This window comes from Cyprinus carpio, chromosome B9 (assembly GCF_018340385.1).
Source record: "Cyprinus carpio isolate SPL01 chromosome B9, ASM1834038v1, whole genome shotgun sequence".
Lineage (NCBI taxonomy): Eukaryota > Metazoa > Chordata > Actinopteri > Cypriniformes > Cyprinidae > Cyprinus > Cyprinus carpio.
Window position 1 is genome coordinate 8,074,032 of NC_056605.1, and position 20,749 is coordinate 8,094,780.

A 20,749-nucleotide genomic window follows, 5' to 3' on the forward strand; every position below is an offset into this window, starting at 1 on the left:
CTATGTTAAAGAAGCAAAGGATCACAAGAAGTCATGTAACATTTTTAACCTACAAGAGAGAAAAGAAGCAGAGGTAACCATAATAAAGATGGTCCAAGCAGCAGCGTTTACTCAGGAGATAAAAACCTTACAACATCATGAGGTGATGCAGACCAAAAACAGGGTCAGCAAGTTTGCATTTCTCGACAACCAAGGCCTTCTTCGGGTAGGCGGACGCTTAACACATGCTGCTTTGCATCCTAATGTCAGACATCCTGTGATCCTGCCAAGAAACAGTCATGTGTCTACATTACTCGTCAAACATTATCACGAGAAGACATACCATCAAGGAAGAGGGATCACGATGAACGAGCTGCGAGCTAATGGATACTGGATACTTGGATGCAGTAAGATTGTTTCATCTTACATCTATAAATGTTTAAAATGCAGAAGATTCAGAAGGTGCACAGAGCAGCAGAAGATGGCAGACCTCCCGGAGGATAGGATGGAAACTACACCACCATTCACCTACTTTGGGATGGACTGCTTTGGTCCTTTTTACGTCAAGGATGGCCGCAAGGAGTTAAAGCGTTATGGATTGTTAATCACCTGCATGTGCTCCAGAGCAGTACATCTTGAGATGCTTGATGATCTATCAACGGATTCCCTCATCAACTCTTTACGTGCATTCATAGCCATCAGAGGTACAGTTCGGCAGATAAGATGTGATCAAGGCACGAACTTTGTCGGCACCAGAAATGAGTTTGCTGAAGCATTCAAGGAAATGGATCAAGCAAAGCTGGAAAAACTGGACTGTGAGTTTCTCATGAGCACCCCAGCGTCAAGTCACATGGGTGGTGTCTGGGAAAGACAAATCCGCACCATAAGAAGTGTACTCACGTCAAGCCTGGATCAATCCAGCAAACAACTTGACAGCTCTTCTCTAAGGACATTCCTTTATGAGGTAATGGCAGTCATCAATAGCAGGCCATTGACTACTGACCAACTGTGTGATCCATCAAACCCAGAACCTTTAACGCCAAACCACATACTGACCATGAAGTCAACAATCATCTCCCAACCTCCAGGAAGGTTTGTAAAGGAAGATCTTTATCTCCGTAAGAGGTGGCGTCGTGTTCAACTCCTCGCCAACACCTTCTGGACAAGGTGGAAAAAAGAGTATTTGTTAAACCTTCAAAGTAGACAGAAGTGGACCAAGGAGCATAGAAATGCTAAGGTTGATGATATTGTTCTCCTGAAAGGCGAGATAACTCCACGCAGCCAGTGGAAATTGGCAAAGATTGCTGAAGTCTACCCTGGAAAGGATGGAATAGTGAGGAAGGTGAAGTTGTTAATGAGTGATCAAAACCTGAACGAAGAAGGAAAACGTACCTCCAAACCCGTTCATCTGGAAAGGCCCATTCAGAAGACAGTCGTTCTGATGGAGGCAGAAGAAGATTCTCAACCTCGCTCTGCCTAAAATATAGTTCATATTCTTTAATTCATAAGCTATTCATTAGTCATAGTTGATAATTTGTTCTTTAAAAATCACAAGTGATTGGTGGGAGTGTAACAGTATTAGCATTTAATGTCCCATTGAGTTGTGTCCAGGCGTGCTCTTTTTGCGCCATCTACTGGTAGATTGTAGCGGGTACAATTGTTTTATGTTTGAGTTTCTGCCCGAGCCCATGCTGAGACACATGCTATCTGCAGGCTGTAGCTGCCGGTTAGCTCCACTAAGAATGAAAGAAACGTGAAAATTTGAGATAAAATTAAGAAATAAGAGCGAAAGAAGATAGAGAAGAAAATAAAGGATTATTTAGCCCCCTCTGGGATGTCAGCTCACGAGGTTTGTGTTCTTTAAATGTTTTTTTCTGTGATTAATGTCTTATCAACGAAGCTGTAACATTGGATTAGAACAAGCTCTGATATCTTGTTTTTTCTTTATGTTGTTTTCTTTTGTGAACAGTTCTCACGGGTTGTCAAGACCAGAATAAACCCTGTTTTATAACTCTACATCGTGCGTTCGTTGATCCTTGAGGGTGCTACAATATGTGTGTGTGTGTGTGTGTGTGTGTGTGTGTGTGTGTGTGTGTGTGTGTGTGTGTGTGTGTGTGTAGATGTTTTTTGGGTTTTTTTTTAAAAGGAAAAATGTGAAAAAAGTGATTTTGGAGTTTGACAATAAACACATTGCAACTTGGCACGGCCCATAAATGAGCAAAAATGCTTTACATTTATTGAAATAATAATTTCTGAACATTAAGACTGACTGTCAGTCTTTATTCACCTGTTTCTATTGGTTTCTCATTTACATTCATTAAATTAAATAGTGTAGATTACATTGCTAATGTCATAGAATAGTATAATAATGATGGGGCACATTGTAACGCAGCACTTCCCTATAACTTACTTTGCTATCCATTTTAAATATTGTATTTAGATGACCTGTGTTTGCATTCACACTTTGAATAATTGATCTTCAGCATTTGTATTACAAACAATTTAAATATGTGGAATTGATAATGTGAATGCAACTACCTGTATATTCTGTGTAACCAACGCTATCTCACAACCAATAACTGATAATGTGATTTTTATCCTCAGTTGTGTGGGAGCACTTTAAATTGAGTGAGGACAAGACAAAGGCAGTGTGCCAAATATGCAATTTCAAACTGGCCTACCACAACAGCACATCAAGTTTGAAAAATCACCTGAGTTCTGTAAGTAGTAAGCCTATAGTATATTGTTAGCTGCTTTTATCCAGCATGTTAATCAGTAATTTTACACATGATAAAAACGTGCACTTAATTTGCTTGGAAAATACTTGAAAACAGTAGCCCAGCCTAATAATAGTTTGTCTATATTAAAAGTATTGCTCTTAACAGACCTGTGTGTTTTGTATCACTAGTGCAGTGTTCGTTCTCGGAGCATATAATGCTGCGTTCAAGTCCTCCAGGGAAGTTCATACTTAAGAGTTGACAAGTCTTAATTACGACGTCGGGTGCGTTCAAGTCAGTTTAGTCAGCACAAGACGGCGGTGTACCTTCTTTTAATAAATTACAAGAAAATACAACAGGGTTTGTTAACTCTGCTTATAGAAAATGAAGTTTTTAATTTTTTAAAAATAATTTATGAAGCCACTTTATTCTGTATCGCATAAAAACGCATATCAATTGTTATATTTCAATCCTGTCTATCAATTTCAACTAAACAATTACCATAAGCCCTGCCTGCGTGAGGCACGCCACTTCTGGCTCGCGCTGTTCTGTAGTTTATTAAAAGTGTTGCGTGTCCATATTGCACCAAAATGCAACACTGCACTCCCTTGGGTCCACAGCAACACACCTGCCACGCATGAAGTCGATTGGATGAACGGTTCCCGACATAATAAAAATGCAAACAGACAGACAGGCACACAGAGATTCCTGTCTTTTTTACGCAAGAGCTAAAGTCTGTCTACATTGGACGCGACAAAGTGACTGTTGAAAATCATTTGAAATTTGTGTCAGTAGGTCATAAATAGAACACAGCAGCAGTTTACTGTCGGAAATTTGTTAGCCGTGTGCACCGCATCCAGTGTAGACAGGTTCTATTGTATTTTGTTGCGCCACTTGCATCCGGTGTAGACACGGTGTTATAGATAAGAATATGTTCAGCCTTCTCCCTCCGAAGCTTCAAATATTCAGTGTTGATTACTACCGAAGCTTTGAAGCTCAAAAAATGGTATTCGGAACAGCCCTAGTTACATTAACATTTCCCAAAGAAACACTGACATGCTGTTCCAGCTTGTGCAATAGAATGATAAACTGCTTCCTTAAAGGGATAGTTCACCCAAGAATGAAAATTCTTTCATTAATTACTCACCCTCATGTTGTTCCAAACCCATAAGACCTTTGTTCATCTTTGGATCACAAAGATCTCTGACCCTCCATAGACACAGCAAGGATATTACCACGATCAACGCACAGAAACGTAGCAAGGACATCTGTAAAATAGTCCATGTGAAATCAGTGGTTCAACCGTAATGTTATAAAGCAACGAGAATACATTTTTACACAAAGAAAACAAAAATAACTTTATTCAACAATTAGTCTCCTCTGTGTCACCCTAAAGCCATTTTGCAGAGTATCATATATGTAAACAATATATGCTGTTGTGTGTCAGCAGCATCGTACGTAGAAACACTGTTTACATTGTTTACGCTTTGATCGGAACGTAAACAACATGTCCCCGTACATATGTTGCATATGTTGTATATGTATGTAATACTCTCCAAAATGGCACTATAGGGTGACGTGGATGAGACGAATTGTTGAATAAAATAGTTATTTTTTTGTTTTCTTAGTGTACAAAAAGTATTCTCGTAAAATTTTGGGTGAATCACTGATGTCACATGGATTTTTGTTTTATTAACGTTTTTATTGCTTTTTTTTTTTTTTTTGAAGGCTGATAGGTAACAGAAATACAACATTTCCATAATTATGCATGGTTACAGATTTTTACAGGCACATTTTGACCATGTAATAAAATGCAATGCAAGACAGAACACCATTCGCTTGATTAAGCATGGATTCATAAGATGCAATTTCTACCATTGCACTGGCCAACTTTCAATTCTGGGCTTTCACTATCTTCCAGTGTCTCAAAATTATCCTTCTTGCCATTGTAATACATACCATAGTAACAGAAAATACACACTTTAAAACATTAGGAATTTGAAACTTGTCACCTAATAGACACAATTTAGAGGTTAAAGATATTTCGGAGCCATAAGAGCAACTTAAAACATCCATAACTTGTATCAAGAATGCTTTAACAAGACTACATTCCCAAATACAATGTAAAATGGTACCTGCTTCCAGATGGCACTTTCAACATAAATTGTCTTTCATCAGTTTCATCCTGTAAAGTCTTACCAGAGTGTGGTAATATCTATGAAGAATCTTATATTGAGTCAAAGTCCCTTTAAGGGTATTCTATAGTCTCTGATTGCGGGAACTTCCCCCTTAATTCTTTAATATATTTACCACACCCCACCAAGATGCTGGACCATTTTTCTAGGTCAATTTCTTCACCAATGTCCCTTTGCCATATGGTCCTTAAATTTCCCAAGTCAATGCTTCTGAAAGAGATTACTGTTTTATATAACTGTGAGGATTTATGAGATTCTTGTTTTTTCAAAGTATCTTAAGATAGGGTTGTCGACCACAGGGCCACCTTTAGACGATATACAATTATGTAACTGTAGAAACTTCCAAAAGATTTTTTAATCCTCATTTAGATTCTAAAGAGGATGAATGGCATGTGAAGTTACCAATGCAGGGGACTACTGTTAAATTCAAGATTGATACGGGTGCAGATATCACAGTCATGTCTGAGCAAACATTTCTGAAACTTCCTAATCGCCCTCATCTTACAAAAACACTTGCAGATATCAGGAGTCCGGGCGGCAAACTGGACTGTATTGGTAAATTCTTAGCCTATACAGAAAGAAGAGGACAAAATGTCAGTTTCTGGACCTATGTAAGAAAAAGAGAGACCTTGCTTTGAAAAAGTCTTACAAAAACACATATAGATATCCTAGGTTTTAAATCGCTAAGAAATAAAGTAGTTAGTGAAATAAAAATAAAAAAACACGAAGTAAGACTGGAGTAATGATGCTGAAAATGTAGCTTTGATCACAGGAATAGATTAAATTTTCAAATATATTCAAGCAGTTATTTTAAATAGTAAAAAAAATTCACAATATTACTGCTTTAGCAAATGCAACTTTATGTATTTTGAATCATATAAATGCAGGCTTGGTGAGCAGAAGAGAAATCTTTACAAAAACATTAAAAATCTTACCGTTCAAAAACTTTTGACTGGTATTGTGTCATGTTGATATAAATGAACACATACCTGGCATTTCCAAACTGTATATTGTTTATGTGCTCTGAAGGACATAATTTTTTGAAGAGACTTTAAAGAGATGGGAGTTTGTGCCTCGCTTGGTCTTAGCTGTGTTCCAGGTTCCTGAGTGGGCTGCTTATTTGCATTGGCTCACTTTGCAACAGGTTCTTTTGCACTATTATCATTTATCTGAAATAACAAAGTAAGCATGCTGTTTACACAAATAAAATGCATTATTAACATTATTGTGTTTGTGTTTACTTTATTTTATAAATGCACAAAGTTTTGTTATTATGTGTGTATACAAATAAAAGCAAACCCTTTACAGATTCGATTGATGTATTGCTCTTATCTGTGCGATCAAAACTGAAAATGTAATTTAAGTTCTTTTTGGTGTTATCAGGAGAATATGCCACAAAACGCATATCCGCGTTAGTCGACCCCAGAGGGTTAAAAATCATTTCATGTTTATTGCTGTATTTCTGATGTGCACTATTACAACCCATCAAACTACATTTGCCTTACATATGTGCAACACTGAGGAACTGTATGAAGGCCAATATCACCTTCTCAACACCTGCTCTCAATCATTGTCATGAATATCACACATCCACATATACAATGAGATTCATTAAGTCCATGAGCATTCTTTAAAACTGCAAAATGATCTCTGCATCTTTATTGTTTGTTTAGCTGAGTTTATTATGTAATATTATTCAAAATGAATATACATAGTATTGGTGAGACCAAATGTTTGAACATCGAACAAAAGGTGTGTCTGATTGCTCAGTCTGTATTATCTAAGAATTCAGTTCTGTCTGAACAGGAAATTATTTCCATGCACATACAGTACTCAGTATCATAAATAGTTGAAGACATGTTGAATGTGCTGGTAAGAGGTTAAATTCAGAGACCCCTGTTGTTAACGAAACCGGTGGCCATTAAGTGAACTGCAGCCAGGAACTTATTAGCTCATACCCCTGCACATGTAACTACAAAATGCTTCTTTCAGCATTAACCTGAACACTGCAAGCACTCATTTCATATGAGGGACTCCTTCACATAAAAATCAGTCTACAGGCTTTCATATGACAATCTAGGATGTCAGGGAAGATCTGGTTGCAGAAAGCATGTTTGTGTGGCTGGAAAAACTAACCACACAAAGCTTAAAATGTTTCTCATGACCAAGAGCACTAAACATTCATTGCAAATAAACAAAAACAGTTCACAGTTTCAAAGCTTTTCGAACTTTAATCCAATCTAGAATTTAGATATTTTCAACTAATGTTTCATGTTAATGTTTCATGTATGCATGTGTATTTATTTGCAAGTAGCTGTGTAGCATGTGTGCATTAGTACAGTTATGGGTTATTTTGCAATAATGACCTGACCGTAGTATTTATTTTCGTATTGTGATATTTTCAGAAATTGCAAAATTCATGCATGTATTAGTTTTTTCATTTGTTGCCACAGTTGTTGACTTGTACTGGATGTTTACTTAATTTGCTTGCTTTAAATGGAACTGCTAACTAAGGACTTGGAATTTAAAACATTATTATGGTAATATTATTCAGCTGTGAAGTGATGTGCATTGTGAAAAATGCACAAATATCACACTACCTTTGTTGCTCTTAACCCTCATATGCTTTATTAAAATCAGATTGCATTTATGCTACGATGATGTGGTGAAGATTATGTCAAGGAGAACTGTACATGTGAAGGTGATGTTGAGGGTTTCCGAACAGCAAGCTCCACACACAAAGCAACTCCTGTATGGAGGACTACATGTCCTGAGCGAATGCTCCCACAATGACAAGAATATAGGAATGTCATCAAACTAAAAATATTCAAACCAATTGAAGTGTTTAGAAATGGGATATATATGTTAAAATGAAATGTGGACAGTGTAGACTAGTTTATAATTCAAGCTGTTTAAGAAAATCCTATTTAAGCATACAGAATGTTTGAATATATGCTGTTTAAATAAACTTGCATATATAAATCAGGCATATATTGCCTTAACATACACTATAAAAAAAGTCATATAGATATTTTTAATATATATTTAAAATATGAACTTGTAACTTCTTATATCCTGAGAATGTATAAATTTAATTATAATATATTGTCTTTTAAGACAACATATATAACAGCATCACTCATGATATAGGGACATATATGTCAAAATATTACATTTCCGTATGCAGCCACAGAGAGCTAATGGAAGAGAAACAACATGATTCACCCTATTCAACATGCTAAAGTCAAACATATAAAACACATTTACAAAATCTATGACACTTTGCCACTTAAATCCCTGAAAATAAGTAACAAAAAAAAAAAAGAAACTGAAACATTAAACACAATCTATTAATTTACTGAGCAAAATTGTTGAAAATATATAAGCACTGCATTCCCATTTCCCATTCATTTCCCATTCTCAAATCTCTTATTAGCCTCTCTTTTTTATGAATTATTACATTTGTACACTAAAACATAACCTCAATCCTCACTCAGCACAGGATCAAAGTCATAATGTTTGGGATTTGTAGCGCCATATTTGACATAATCTTTGTATATGCGCATTGATCAATATTTTATCCAATTATAAGAAATAAATAATCACTCTGATGAATAATTTCTGTATTCCATTCACCACAACATGCTGATTATTTATATTGATAATGATAAATGATCTGTAGTTGTCCACATCAAAGATTAACACTGTATGAAAATGAAATTTCCTCTGAAAAATTTCAGATCCTCTGGAACTGCACTTATTATTATTGTGACAGTCCCACTCTCTAACCCATGAAAATGACTGACAAACATCTTCCTGTATTGAGATGCTCATCTGATGAGTGTCAGACACAGACACTGCTGTCTTGAGAAGAAAAGATGTTCATGTATGTAGACTGTAGACCTGATGAAGACAAAGATATACAATGAAACACAAACAACAGGGATTTCAACTTATGTTCAAATATCTGCTGAAAAATGTATAAGTGATCGTGTATATTTATGGTTGTTAATATATATATATATATATATATATATATATATATATATATATATATATATATATATATATATATGTTTATATATAGTATATATATATATATATATATAGTACACCGTTTTTAATAAAGTAGAAGTTAGATTGCACAACTTCTTTCCATCAAGAAGTGTAAGTGTGTCAGTGATATTTGTTGGGGGCCGGTGAACAGACATGATGTGGTAAACTGTTCAACTGACTTACACAGGCTGTGAGTGTGTGTTTGTCACAGTCAGCGATCATCTTCACCTGTACAGATCATGTACAAATAGAAATAATATATAATACAAGAAGCTGAACATCTCAATCAAGAACAGATACATGTGCTTAGTAAAATTAGTAGTGCTGTGCTGTATACTTACATCCTCCTTTTCTAAACTCGAGTTCATCTTCTGCCTCAGTTTCCTGTTACGGTGATAAATTTGGAGAAGATCAGAATGCAGCTCAATTCATAAAAAAAGCATGGCTGATCACTGAATTTCTGTAGTATGTGTGTATGTCTCCAGCTATATGAGAGCTTCAGCTATGGGCAGTCCAGCATTTTTAGAGCTTAAGAGCTTTTAAGTCTTTTAATATACACTTTTACTCCATTCGATACAAGTTTACTTAATTTGGCCAATATTTAACAATATTTATTGTGATGAAATTGGCATCTTAAATATGATAACAGTGCATTTTATATACCCTAAATAAATACAAATTATTTCATAAAATTAAATCTTTGAAATTAAATGAACTTTTCATGTGATAGAGTTTATATATTGTTTGCATCCTGGGCAAGAGTTAAATTATGTAATCTAAAAGTCTAAATGTATATGTAAAAATGAGGGACTTCCGGTTTGGTGAGATGGCGTAGACACGAGTTAAGTCTCGCTCCCACTTTTTTTTCTGTAATAGTTTTAAAACCCCATGACTTCTTTTACTTCAATACCAAGTGGGCAATATTTTTGTTTCACACATATTTGCATCAAATTATGGCAGCTAAAACTACAAAACAAAGCAAAAAGGATCAGAAAGCCGAGGCGAGTGAAGACGACGGCAAAGAGGTTAACCCTCTGGAGTCTAAGGGTATTTTTGGGGCCTGGAGAAGTTTTGTCATGCCCTGACATTTGTGCTTTTTTCAGTTTCTTATAAATATCTAAATGGCTAAAGTCTAATCTCACTGTAATCAGCACAAACTAGGCTATAATAATATGTGAGCAGCATGTATGTACATGATTGTGTTTTTGAGAAAAAAATGTTATGCGTGGTTAGTGAAAAACTAAAAATGTTAAATCACTTGAAAAAGGCAATAAAACACATATAGAAAATTGGTTCCCAGGAATTTTGAGAACTGGAGCTTGTAGCCTAGAATTTTTTTTTTTCTAAATGATGTGAAAATCATCTTGTTTACTCACTTACAGAAAACAATATATTGATTTAAATTTTCTAAGACACTTTTTTGTTGGTAAAAGTCATATGCGAGTAGGCGTCAACTATCATGAATTCACACCTGAGAAGACAAAGGCCTGCATAATGAGCTGCATAATGAGCCATTCAGTCAGCTGTGGTGTCACTGAGAGGGATGAGTTACAAGAAAGAATGTGAGGACAAAATAAATCTATATAATTTTATGTTTGTAGTTTATTTAGAATATATTTAATTATCCCACAACATAATTTAATATTCACTTGTGAGTGCAGTTAAATCAGTTTATTAGGAAAAATCAAAGCTGACTTTCAAACTGATTTTTTTGCATCATTACTCCAGTCACACAATCCTTCAGAAATCCTTTTAACAATCTTATTTTCTACAAAAAAAACATTTATTTTATTATTATCATTATTATTATTATTATTATTATTATTATTATTATTATTATTATTAATGTTGAAAAGAGCTGAGAATATTTTTTTTTTAGGTTTTTTAGGGGGGATAAATTGAAAGAACAGCAATGATTGTTACTTTTGTTACAGTTACATTTATTGTTACATTTATATTATTTACATCAAGCTTTTGAATGGTATAGTAGTGTATATTGTTATTGAAACTTCATAATATTTCACTTGATTATACATTTAGTCAGGAATTATAGTTTGGAAAAAGTCTTTGGAAAAAGTCTAACTAGTAAAATGTTTACACGTTATGTGAAAACTAGTACAAGTATATAAATAAATAAAAAGAGACTTACTCATGTTTATGAACTCTGCTGAATAAAGTGCTTCATTCTTTTTTCTGAGGAAATCCAAATCTCAAATCCTCAACCACATGACATCTTTTTGGGGTGATTTATGTCTTATTCCTCTCATCGCGAAGCAAACAGTAAAATAATAAAAACTTGAAGAACAGTCTCGCTGCGTTGTCTTCTGTTGTGTGGGCGTATTCAAAAGCCGCGCGCTTCAGTGAAACATTTGAATCTCAAAAGCGCGCTCGGCGCGGGGGCGTGGTCGCATTAGAAGATAATGAAGGCAGACGTGAAAAACGGACATCGCGTTGTTTTCATATGGATTACTTTATCACAGAATATTTGTTTTCAGCAGCACTTGTTTAGTTTAAAAGTAGACATGTCAGGCTTTCTATAGATATCTCTCTCATGTCTCTGTGTTGAGTATTCACTGAGTTACAGTTCATTTTAATGACGCATTTGTATCTGAAGATCACCGCAGACAAAGGCTGCAGACAGCACTCCTTGTTTGTTATCTTTATTTTATAAGTGCACAAAGTTTTGTTGTTATTATGTCTGTATACAAAAAAAAAGTAGACCCTTTACAGATTCGATTGATGTATTGCACTTATCTGTACGATCAAAACTGAAAGTGTAATTTAAGTTCTTTTCGGGGTTATCAGGAGAAAGTACCCCAAAACGCGTATACGCGTTAATCGACTCCAGAGGGTTAACATGGCAGCCATCGCTAGCCTTCTTGAGGAACACCGCGTCGCTCTTTCTGCAGACTTTAATACTGCCGTTTCAACACTCGAGGTAAAGCTAGACCAAATTCAAAAGGCCGTGACAGACCACGCCTCAAAGATTGCCTTGCTCGAGACACACGTAAATGCACAGGATGAGCGCGTGCAAGCCTTGGAAACGACTTGTGCTATCCTAACAGAGAGCAACGCTAAATTGCTAGCCAAAGTCGTGGATCTCGAGTCCCGTAGCCGGCGCAATAACATAAGAATTATTGGACTACCTGAATCCATTGAAGGGCCCCGACCGTCTATCTTCTTTTCGGAACTACTTGCGGAAGTATTTGGGGACGGAGTACTGGAATCCCCGCCGGAATGTGATAGAGCCCACCGGTCGCTGTCGGATAAACCGAAGCCGGGGCAGAGGCCCAGACCTGTTATCATTCGGCATACATAAATTACAACAAAAGGAAAAGATCATCCGCGAGGCCAGAGCGAGGAGGGGAAAGCTTCACTACCGAGGCACACCTATCTCTATTTACGAAGACTATGCGCCGGAGGTGATGGAACAACGCTCCAAGTACAGAGAGGTGCTATCTGAACTGTACAATCTTGGCCTAAAACCAGCGCTGTTGTTTCCGGCCAGGCTCACTATCGTGACGAAGGATGGTGAGAGGAGAAGATTTGCATCGGTCACTGAAGCCAAGGCCTACATTGCATCTATTCGTCCTGCTGAGATCTAAACTCGAAGTGATTTGTGGAGTAACTCATGACTGGATCATCTGACTCAAGAAGCGGTATTCGTTAAATGCATGGATTTCCATACTGACTTAGAAGTGCGTATTATACATAACGTTTGGTTGTTACATATGAAAATGGTTATTCTAAATCTATAACGTTAGATGTCTTTTATTTGGCAGTATGGAGGTAATGTTTTGTATACACGATTGTGTTCACTTAGTTCAGTGATTTAGTTCTAAATTTAGATCATTGTACATGTACAGGCGTACCAAATTACCAAATTATAATTACTTTTTCAATTTAAATTTTTATTTATTATAATTTTTCTCTCTTCCCTCATCTTCCTTCGTTAGGCCTGGTGCTTGTAGTTATTATACAGATTTTGCTTTAACAATGTTTTTTCTTCTCTGGACTGGGTTGGACTTTGATCCATTCGTTGGTCACTTGAAATTTTCATTACAAAATGTGGGGGTTGTTGTTCAAAGGTGGTGGGAATGAGACAGTGGAAGTTTTGTATCGCTGTAAAGCGTTGAGCCGTGTTGCTCGGACAATGTTCGTATTTTTTTTGAATATTTTTGGTGAGGCCACAAATAAGTTGTTGTGTTTTGTAGGTTTTTTTTTTTTTTTTTTTTTTTTTTTTTTGTCTCCTTTTTCTCCCTTTCCTCTCTCTCCCCGTTGCAGAAGGCCTTGCAGTCCCAGTTGCAACATTATGCATTGTTTTAGATGGCTGTTAATACGTCATTGAGGAGTAAAGGTGTGCGACTGATTTCATGGAATATTAAAGGAATGAATAAGGCCATTAAGATTGGTAAAGTTATGACACAGCTGCAACATTTGAAAGGGGATATTATATTTCTACAGGAAACACATCTTAAAACATCAGATATCCAACGAATCAAAAAGCCTTGGATGAGTCATGTGTTTCACTCGAAATTCTCGGCCAGAGCTAGAGGGGTTGCTATTATTATTACTAAGAATATACTGTTTGAGCCAGCACATATTATTGAGGATGTCAATGGCCGTTATGTCATAGTATCGGGCTTGTTACAGAACCTTTCAGTAATCCTAATTTCTATCTATGCTCCCAACTGGGACGATGAGAAATTCTTCATCAACCTTTTTGCTAAAATCCCAAATAGCGACAATCATCATATACTGATGGGAGGCGACTTTAACCTAGTGCAAGACACAATTCTCGACAGGTCGTCTTCCAAGCAAATTAATCTATCTAATTCTGCTAAAGTAGTTTTTAATTGCTCATCTCATCTAGGAATTTCGGACCCCTGGAGGTTTAAAAACCCCCAGAGTAAAGTTTTCTCTTTTTTCTCTCCGCCACACCAAACCTTTTCCCGGATTGACTTTTTCCTGATTGATAATAAATTGTTGCATCTGGTTACCGCTAGTGGCTATCACCCCATAGTTGTTTCGGATCATGCCCCCACCTCGCTTGATATTAATCTTCCTCTTAGTGTTATTTCCCCACCACTTTGGAAATTTATTACTCATTTATTAGCAAACCATGAGTTTAAGAACTTTGTTGCCACTCAAATTAGTAATTTCACTTAATTCAATGATACCCCTGAGGTTAATAGTGGATTTTTATGGGAAGCTCTTAAAGCTTTTGTTCGAGGTCAGATTATTTCCTTTACTTCGTACATGCGTAAGGCTGAAAGGACTAAGAGGCAGGATATCCTAGACAAACTCCTCAAACTTGATGAAACTTACGCCGTCTCTCCCTCACCTGCCCTTTATAAAAAACGACTTCTGTTACAATCAGAATATGATTGCCTGATGACTCATATTGTAGAGAGACAACTGCGGCAATCCAAGCAACGTTTTTTTGAACACGGCGATAAGGCGGGTAGACTTCTAGCCCAACAGGCCCATGCGGCCAGTGCCTCTAGATTAATTCCAAGAGTTATGTCCCCTAGTGGTAATCTTATTTCAGACCCAGCTGAAATCAACAGAGTTTTTTTAGACTTTTACATTAACCTCTATTCCACTGAGCAGTGTTCAGCTTCAATAATGTTCCCCAATCAACTAGATTCTTTAATATGTTCTAGAATTGATGAAGAGTTGGCTAAGGAATTAGGCAGCCCCATTTCCCCTGAAGAAGTCAAAGAAGCGATTAACTCAATGCAAAATAAGAAATCCCCAGGCCCCGATGGGTTTACAGTTGAATTCTACAAGGCATATTCTACTTTACTAGTCCCAATTTTAGTGAGGATGTACAATAATTCATTTCAACAAGGCCAACTCCCACCGACGCTGTATATGGCTTCTATATCCTTGCTTTTGAAAAAAGACAAGGTTCCCACTTCCTGCGGTAACTACAGACCAATTTCTCTATTAAATGTAGACTACAAGATACTAGCCAAAATTCTTTCTCTCCGCCTCCAAAATGTAATGCCATCCATAATTTCATTAGATCAAACAGGCTTTACATTGGATAGACATTCTTTTTTCAATACTCAGAGATTACTTGACATTATTTTCTCTCCCTCATCTAATACCCCTGAAGTCATAGTTTCATTGGACGCGGAGAAAGCTTTCGATAGGGTCGAGTGGGAATACCTGTTTTTTGTGTTAGGAAAATTTGGGTTTGACCCCAAACTCATTTCTTGGATACGGCTTTTGTACGCTTTCCCATCTGCATCGGTATATACCAACGGTGTTCGATCGCCACCTTTTTTACTTCAGCGGGGGACGCGTCAAGGCTGCCCGCTTTCGCCTTTGCTATTTAATATAGCTATTGAGCCCCTGGCCATCTGGCTTCGAAGTCACGATGCATTTCAAGGCATCACACGTCATGGATTGGTCCATAAACTTTCCCTTTATGCAGACGATTTGTTATTGTACATCTCCGACCCTATAGCTTCTCTCCCCATTATACTATCTGTTCTAGAACAGTTTGGCCGCCTATCAGGGTACAAGTTAAACTTAAAAAAAAGCGAGTTATTTTTTGTTAACCAATTGGATAAATCTCTTCCTCATTCGTCTTTCCCCTTTAAATTAGCCTTGGATGGGTTTAAATATCTGGGGATATTTATCACCGGTTCATTTAAAGACTTGTTTTTTAAGAACTTCAAACCACTTTTGGAAAAATGCAAGTCAGATATTGCTAGGTGGAGTTCCCTTTCCCTTTCTGAAATAGGTTGTGCAAACCTTATTAAAATGGTTATTCTACCAAAGTTTTTGTATCTTTTCCAGCATCTTCCAGTCTACATTAATAAATCCTTTTTCTCTTATTTAGATCAGCAATTGAATGGATTCCTTTGGAATAACAAACCAGCTCGCATCAGGAAGTCAGTTCTTCAGCTTCCCAAATCTGAAGGGGGTTTAGCACTGCCAAATTTTCGATACTACTATTGGGCATGTAACATCCATAAATTACTATATTGGGTTGGCCTTAAAAGTTCTGCCTCTAATCAGCCCTGGGTGCATGTAGAGATATATTTTTCTTGTTATTTACTTTCTAATATCTGCTCCCAGCTTTCCCCTGGGGTACATAAAATCTCGAGTAATCCAATAGTTATTAATACCATTAAGATTTGGCATCAATTCAGAAAATAATTTGGTCTACATAGAGCATCGATTCATAAGCCAATTTCAAATAATCACTTATTTTCCCCATCTCTTTCAGATAAATTCTTTGATATTTGGGCAGCTAAGGGTCTCTCTACTCTAAACGACCTGTATGAAAACGAAGTCTTCTCCTCTTTCTCTTCCTTATCAGCTAAATTTAACATTCCTAATAGTCATCTTTTTCGTTTTTTTCAAGTGAGGCACTTTATTCAAAAGCTATTTCCCCATTTTCCCAATCGTCCACCCGAATCAGAAATTGATTCAATTCTCACCTTCAACTCTGGTCAAAGATGACTGATTTCGACCATTTACGGTAAAATAATCTCCTTAACCCCTTCTCCGATTGAGTCTCTTAAGCTAACCTGGAAGCATGATTTGGGCATTGACATTTCCAATGACCAGTGGAAAAACATTCTCAGTTTAGTTCACTCCTCATCTATTTGTGCTAGACATGCCCTAATACAATGTAAAGTGCTTCACAGAGCTCATTTCACTAATGCCAGACTGGCTAAACTGTTTCCTAACAGAAGTGACGCCTGTAACAGATGCAGACAGTCCCCAGCCGATCATCTTCACATGTTCTGGTCATGCCCGGTGCTATCAGATTATTGGTCCGACATTTTCAGAACTCTCTCACAGGCCCTCAATTACACTATTGTCCCTAATTCCTTGACTGTCCTGTTCGGCCTTTCCCCAATCTCATGTATACCAGCTACAGCGCACTGCGTCATTGCCTTTACTACTTTGCTGGCCAGGCGTGCCATCCTCCTTAAATGGAAGAATGCTTCTCCTCCATCACATGACGACTGGATAAGAGAGGTATTGAAATGCATCCACCTTGAAAAAATTAGACATTCTCTTAAAGGTTCGCTGAGATTATTTCATAAAACCTGGAGCCCTGTACTGACTACTATTGAAGGCCTTATCGGGATGTCAAGACCTCCTGATTAGTCTTCTGTGGGGAGGGGGGAGACTTTTCTTTTTCTTCTTTTGTTTACTGTTTTATTATTGTTTATTTTTTATTATTATTTTTATTTATTTATTTATTTTTTTTTTTATAATTTAATCTACTTGTGAGTGTTACGGGTGGCCTTAGGGGTGGGGTGGGGGGGTTGTTGGGTATAGGGGTCTATATTGCTGTGTGGAACTGTTCTGTTGATTTCCTTTTTCTTTCAGACACCCAGTTTCATTTTAAATCTGTTGTAACACCTCTTATAGGTCTGCAGAAAACTTAATAAAAAAAAAAATATAAATGTATATGTAAAAATATGATGGGGCAATTTAGACATTTAGACAGAGGTGGACAAAGCACACACTTCCATTTCTTGAGTGAAAGTACAGATACTGCTGGTCAAATATTACTCCATTACAAGTGAAAGTTGTACTTAAGTAAAAGTACATGAGTGTTTGCTTTTAAAAGTATTTAAGTAGCCAAAGTAAATTTCCTTTCTTATGTCAGTGCACTGTTTTATTGTTGTATGTAACACTTGCAATACCTTATGCCTCTGAAGGAACTTACAATACATTACGCCTACTGAATACAGTACACCGCTTGCAGTATATTTTTGGAATAAACAGCTTTTAGAATGTTAAAAACCTATAGAATTGAAGCAAGTGAGTTTTTTAGCAAAAACGAAAAAATTTTGCACCCCATCCCCACAAAAGCAGGATGGTAGTGATCGCGCACAGCTCTGGCAGTGTGTGCTCAGTGCACACATCTACCTGTAGCTATTTATCCATATTTGAACCTGATATGAAAAAAATTAAACTTGCTTTAAAACCCAGCAACACAACTGTAGCTGTATAACTTTACAACAGCAACACTGCTTTAACAAAAAAGCAAAACAGCAAGATTTATTTGACTTAAAAACAAAAATGTCAAAAGTACTCTCTCATGGTACTTTGATGTCATACACAGAATGCTCTGTGAAGTGCTGCTTCAAGTCAAACACCCACTGTGTTTTGTTACATGATGAGCAACAGTTCTTCCGTGTCTAATAGGTAATATTTTTATTTACACAATTTTGCAAAATCAAACTATATTGTGTCTAATATATTCCACAATATTAATGTATTACTGAATTGTTGTGAATAAAAAAAGTAGAAAAAAAAGAAACATATGCCGTTCATCACTCTATAGCACAAGCTGAAATTACATGTCAGTTTTTCTTTGGGTAAGAAATGGTAATAAAAACTCAGTATCTCTCACCTGTGAATGCAGATGCTGATGGTGATGATCAGACAGATCATTATGACTCCACAACATGAGATGATGATGATAATTATGTGCAGCGCCATTTCTTTGAGTGACTTTGGTCTGATCTGGTTTTCTGACAGATACCACAGTCAAACACACATCAGTCAACCAGTACTCCAGTAGATACTAGTCACTGGCTAAAAAACGCAATTATATTTCCTCTATAAAAAATACACTTTATTTGAAAAAAGAAATTCAGTAAATTAAATCATGCGATAACCTGTTGTTGTTAATGTCCATCTTATTGCTGTTGGGTAACAGGTGTAGTTTCCTGCATCAGACGCTTGTATTTGATGTATTGTTAATTCTCTTGGAGCTGTGGGGTCGATGTGAATCCTGCTTGAGCTGAAATTTCTCATTGTTCTGTTACTGTAAGACTCATGACTAAAAATAACAGAGTTGTTCATTTTCCATGTGACATCCTCATCAAACTCGGTTTTGTTGCAGTGAAGTGTAACTGTTTCCTCCACAAACACTGTCTTGTTGATGTGCTGCTGAATCCTTTGTTCTTGATTGGATTTGGAATAATCTGATGAACAGACAGAAAATCACAATCACTGCTGGTTTACAGTAACTTCGTTAGACGATAAATTTGTGAAAATATTTGTCATGATGTAGTTGAAAAAAAAAATGCAAACTTTGCAAATCTCATGAGACACAAAACACATTGTTCATGTGGTAGCTTTTAACCTGATGGAAAAATCCATTCGAATACAATTATCAGTTTTCAACAAATGCATCACAATATAAACATAGGGCACATTCTGTATATCAGCTTTGAAAAGTCAAAAAAACAAATGAGAGGTACCTGCATGAATCAGGAGAATAATGACGACGCAGAGATCCAGATGAAGATTCCTGGTTAGAAAATTTGCCATAACAGGACACTCAGTTTAAGGTCAGTTAAGCCGTGTAAACTTCTGTCTTACTGTCCGCTCCGGATCTTACACACATGCTTTGAAAGACTGAACTAGTAAAGGAAGAAGTGAAGACAGAGGGCAATGCCTAAAACAGCAGATGAGAATATCCTTAATAACATTTTGTACAGTAGCAGATTATTGGAAATAAATATCACATGATCAGTTGCACAGAATATAGTTTGCATTAGTCATATGTTCACATTGTTTTTGTTGTTGTTTTTTTTTTGTAATGCTGTCTTTAAAAAGCTGCTAAAGATTTAAAGTGTGAATGCAAACACGGGTAACCTACATACAATACCTATTGTATGTATTGTATACAAATATATTATATTTAATTTTGTGCTTTTATTTGCAGTGACCAGTGAAACCACAGAGCACATTTTCCACAGCTCAACTGTCACATCCTGTTACTGTGTTTATGTCAAGCAGCCCAGTGTTTACTAAAAGAATCTCTCCTTCTTTTCTTCTCTGCTGTTTTTATACATTTTTATTTATGCTCTGGCTTGTACTAAAGTTGATTTCTCTTTAAACTGGGTATTGCTCCAGTGTAATGATTGTTTGGTCCACTTTGCTCTCAAATTGCTTGGTTCTCAAATTGTTTGGTCTAGTTTGCTCTCAAATGTTCCTCGCCTGGATGATCAAACATCATTTTATGTTTGTTGTCATATTTCTGATCTGGCCTATTAGAACCCATCAAGTTGCAAATGCATTTGCCTTACAAATGTGCAATAGGGGAAATTTGCAGTGCAAATGCAGTATCTTCTTGCATGATTGCTGCTCTTTACCTCAAAAACCTCTGCAGCTTTTGCTCAATAGCCAGTCATCTCAGACATCTTTGAGATGTCATTAACCATGTCACCAAAATTTGCAAACTTACAAATAGAAAAATCAGTTCTATGAGATTCAATGCTGTTCAATCCATGAGCATTCCTCAAAATTTTAATTAGTTTTACTGGTTTACAGTCAGTTTATGAAGTAACATTCATACACAACATTGACAAGACCATTTTTAAATGATAGGACGAACTGTTGCATAAAAAACATTCAGAGATGAGGAACTGTAGGATCCAATGCAAGTGGTTTATTACAATGAAACAAAAACACAAGAAAAGCAGGATTGCAAAAATACAAGGAACAGAATTGAGGCCCCGACAAGACAACCATGAAATGACAGCGGCAGGAAACACAAGGGCTTAGACGTAAACCAGATGAACTAGACACAAACAACCAAGACTAATGAAAAGACAGACTGGAACAGGAACCAAGCTAAAACTACAAACTAAAAGTCCACAACAAAACAAGGGCATAAGGACAGGAAGAAAATGACACAAATATGAAATAATTGAATATAATATTGAATAACTAAAACTGTCCCTTGCCTATTTTTTCACTGACAATTATCTAAGCGTTCATTATCTCTGAAGATGTAGTACATCG

At 36.5% G+C, this 20,749-nt stretch overlaps 1 protein-coding gene across 2 annotated transcripts; it reads right to left on the reverse strand.

Moving 5' to 3' along the window:
• Positions 1-8,232: 8,232 nt before the first annotated feature.
• LOC122138439 lies at positions 8,233-19,445 on the reverse strand. Of its 2 annotated transcripts, XM_042730850.1 has the most exons (6): positions 19,201-19,437; positions 18,613-18,921; positions 18,345-18,465; positions 9,289-9,331; positions 9,131-9,175; positions 8,233-8,794 (listed from the first exon to the last, which is right to left on the reverse strand). In XM_042730850.1, the coding sequence occupies exons 1-6, from the start codon at positions 19,268-19,270 to the stop codon at positions 8,774-8,776; spliced, it is 609 nt and encodes a 202-aa protein (XP_042586784.1). In that variant the 5' UTR covers positions 19,271-19,437; the 3' UTR covers positions 8,233-8,773. The 2 variants fall into 2 exon arrangements, with proteins under 2 accessions (XP_042586784.1, XP_042586783.1); XM_042730849.1 differs by lacking the exon at positions 8,233-8,794 and having other exon boundaries at positions 9,006-9,175; positions 19,201-19,445.
• Positions 19,446-20,749: the final 1,304 nt, after the last annotated feature.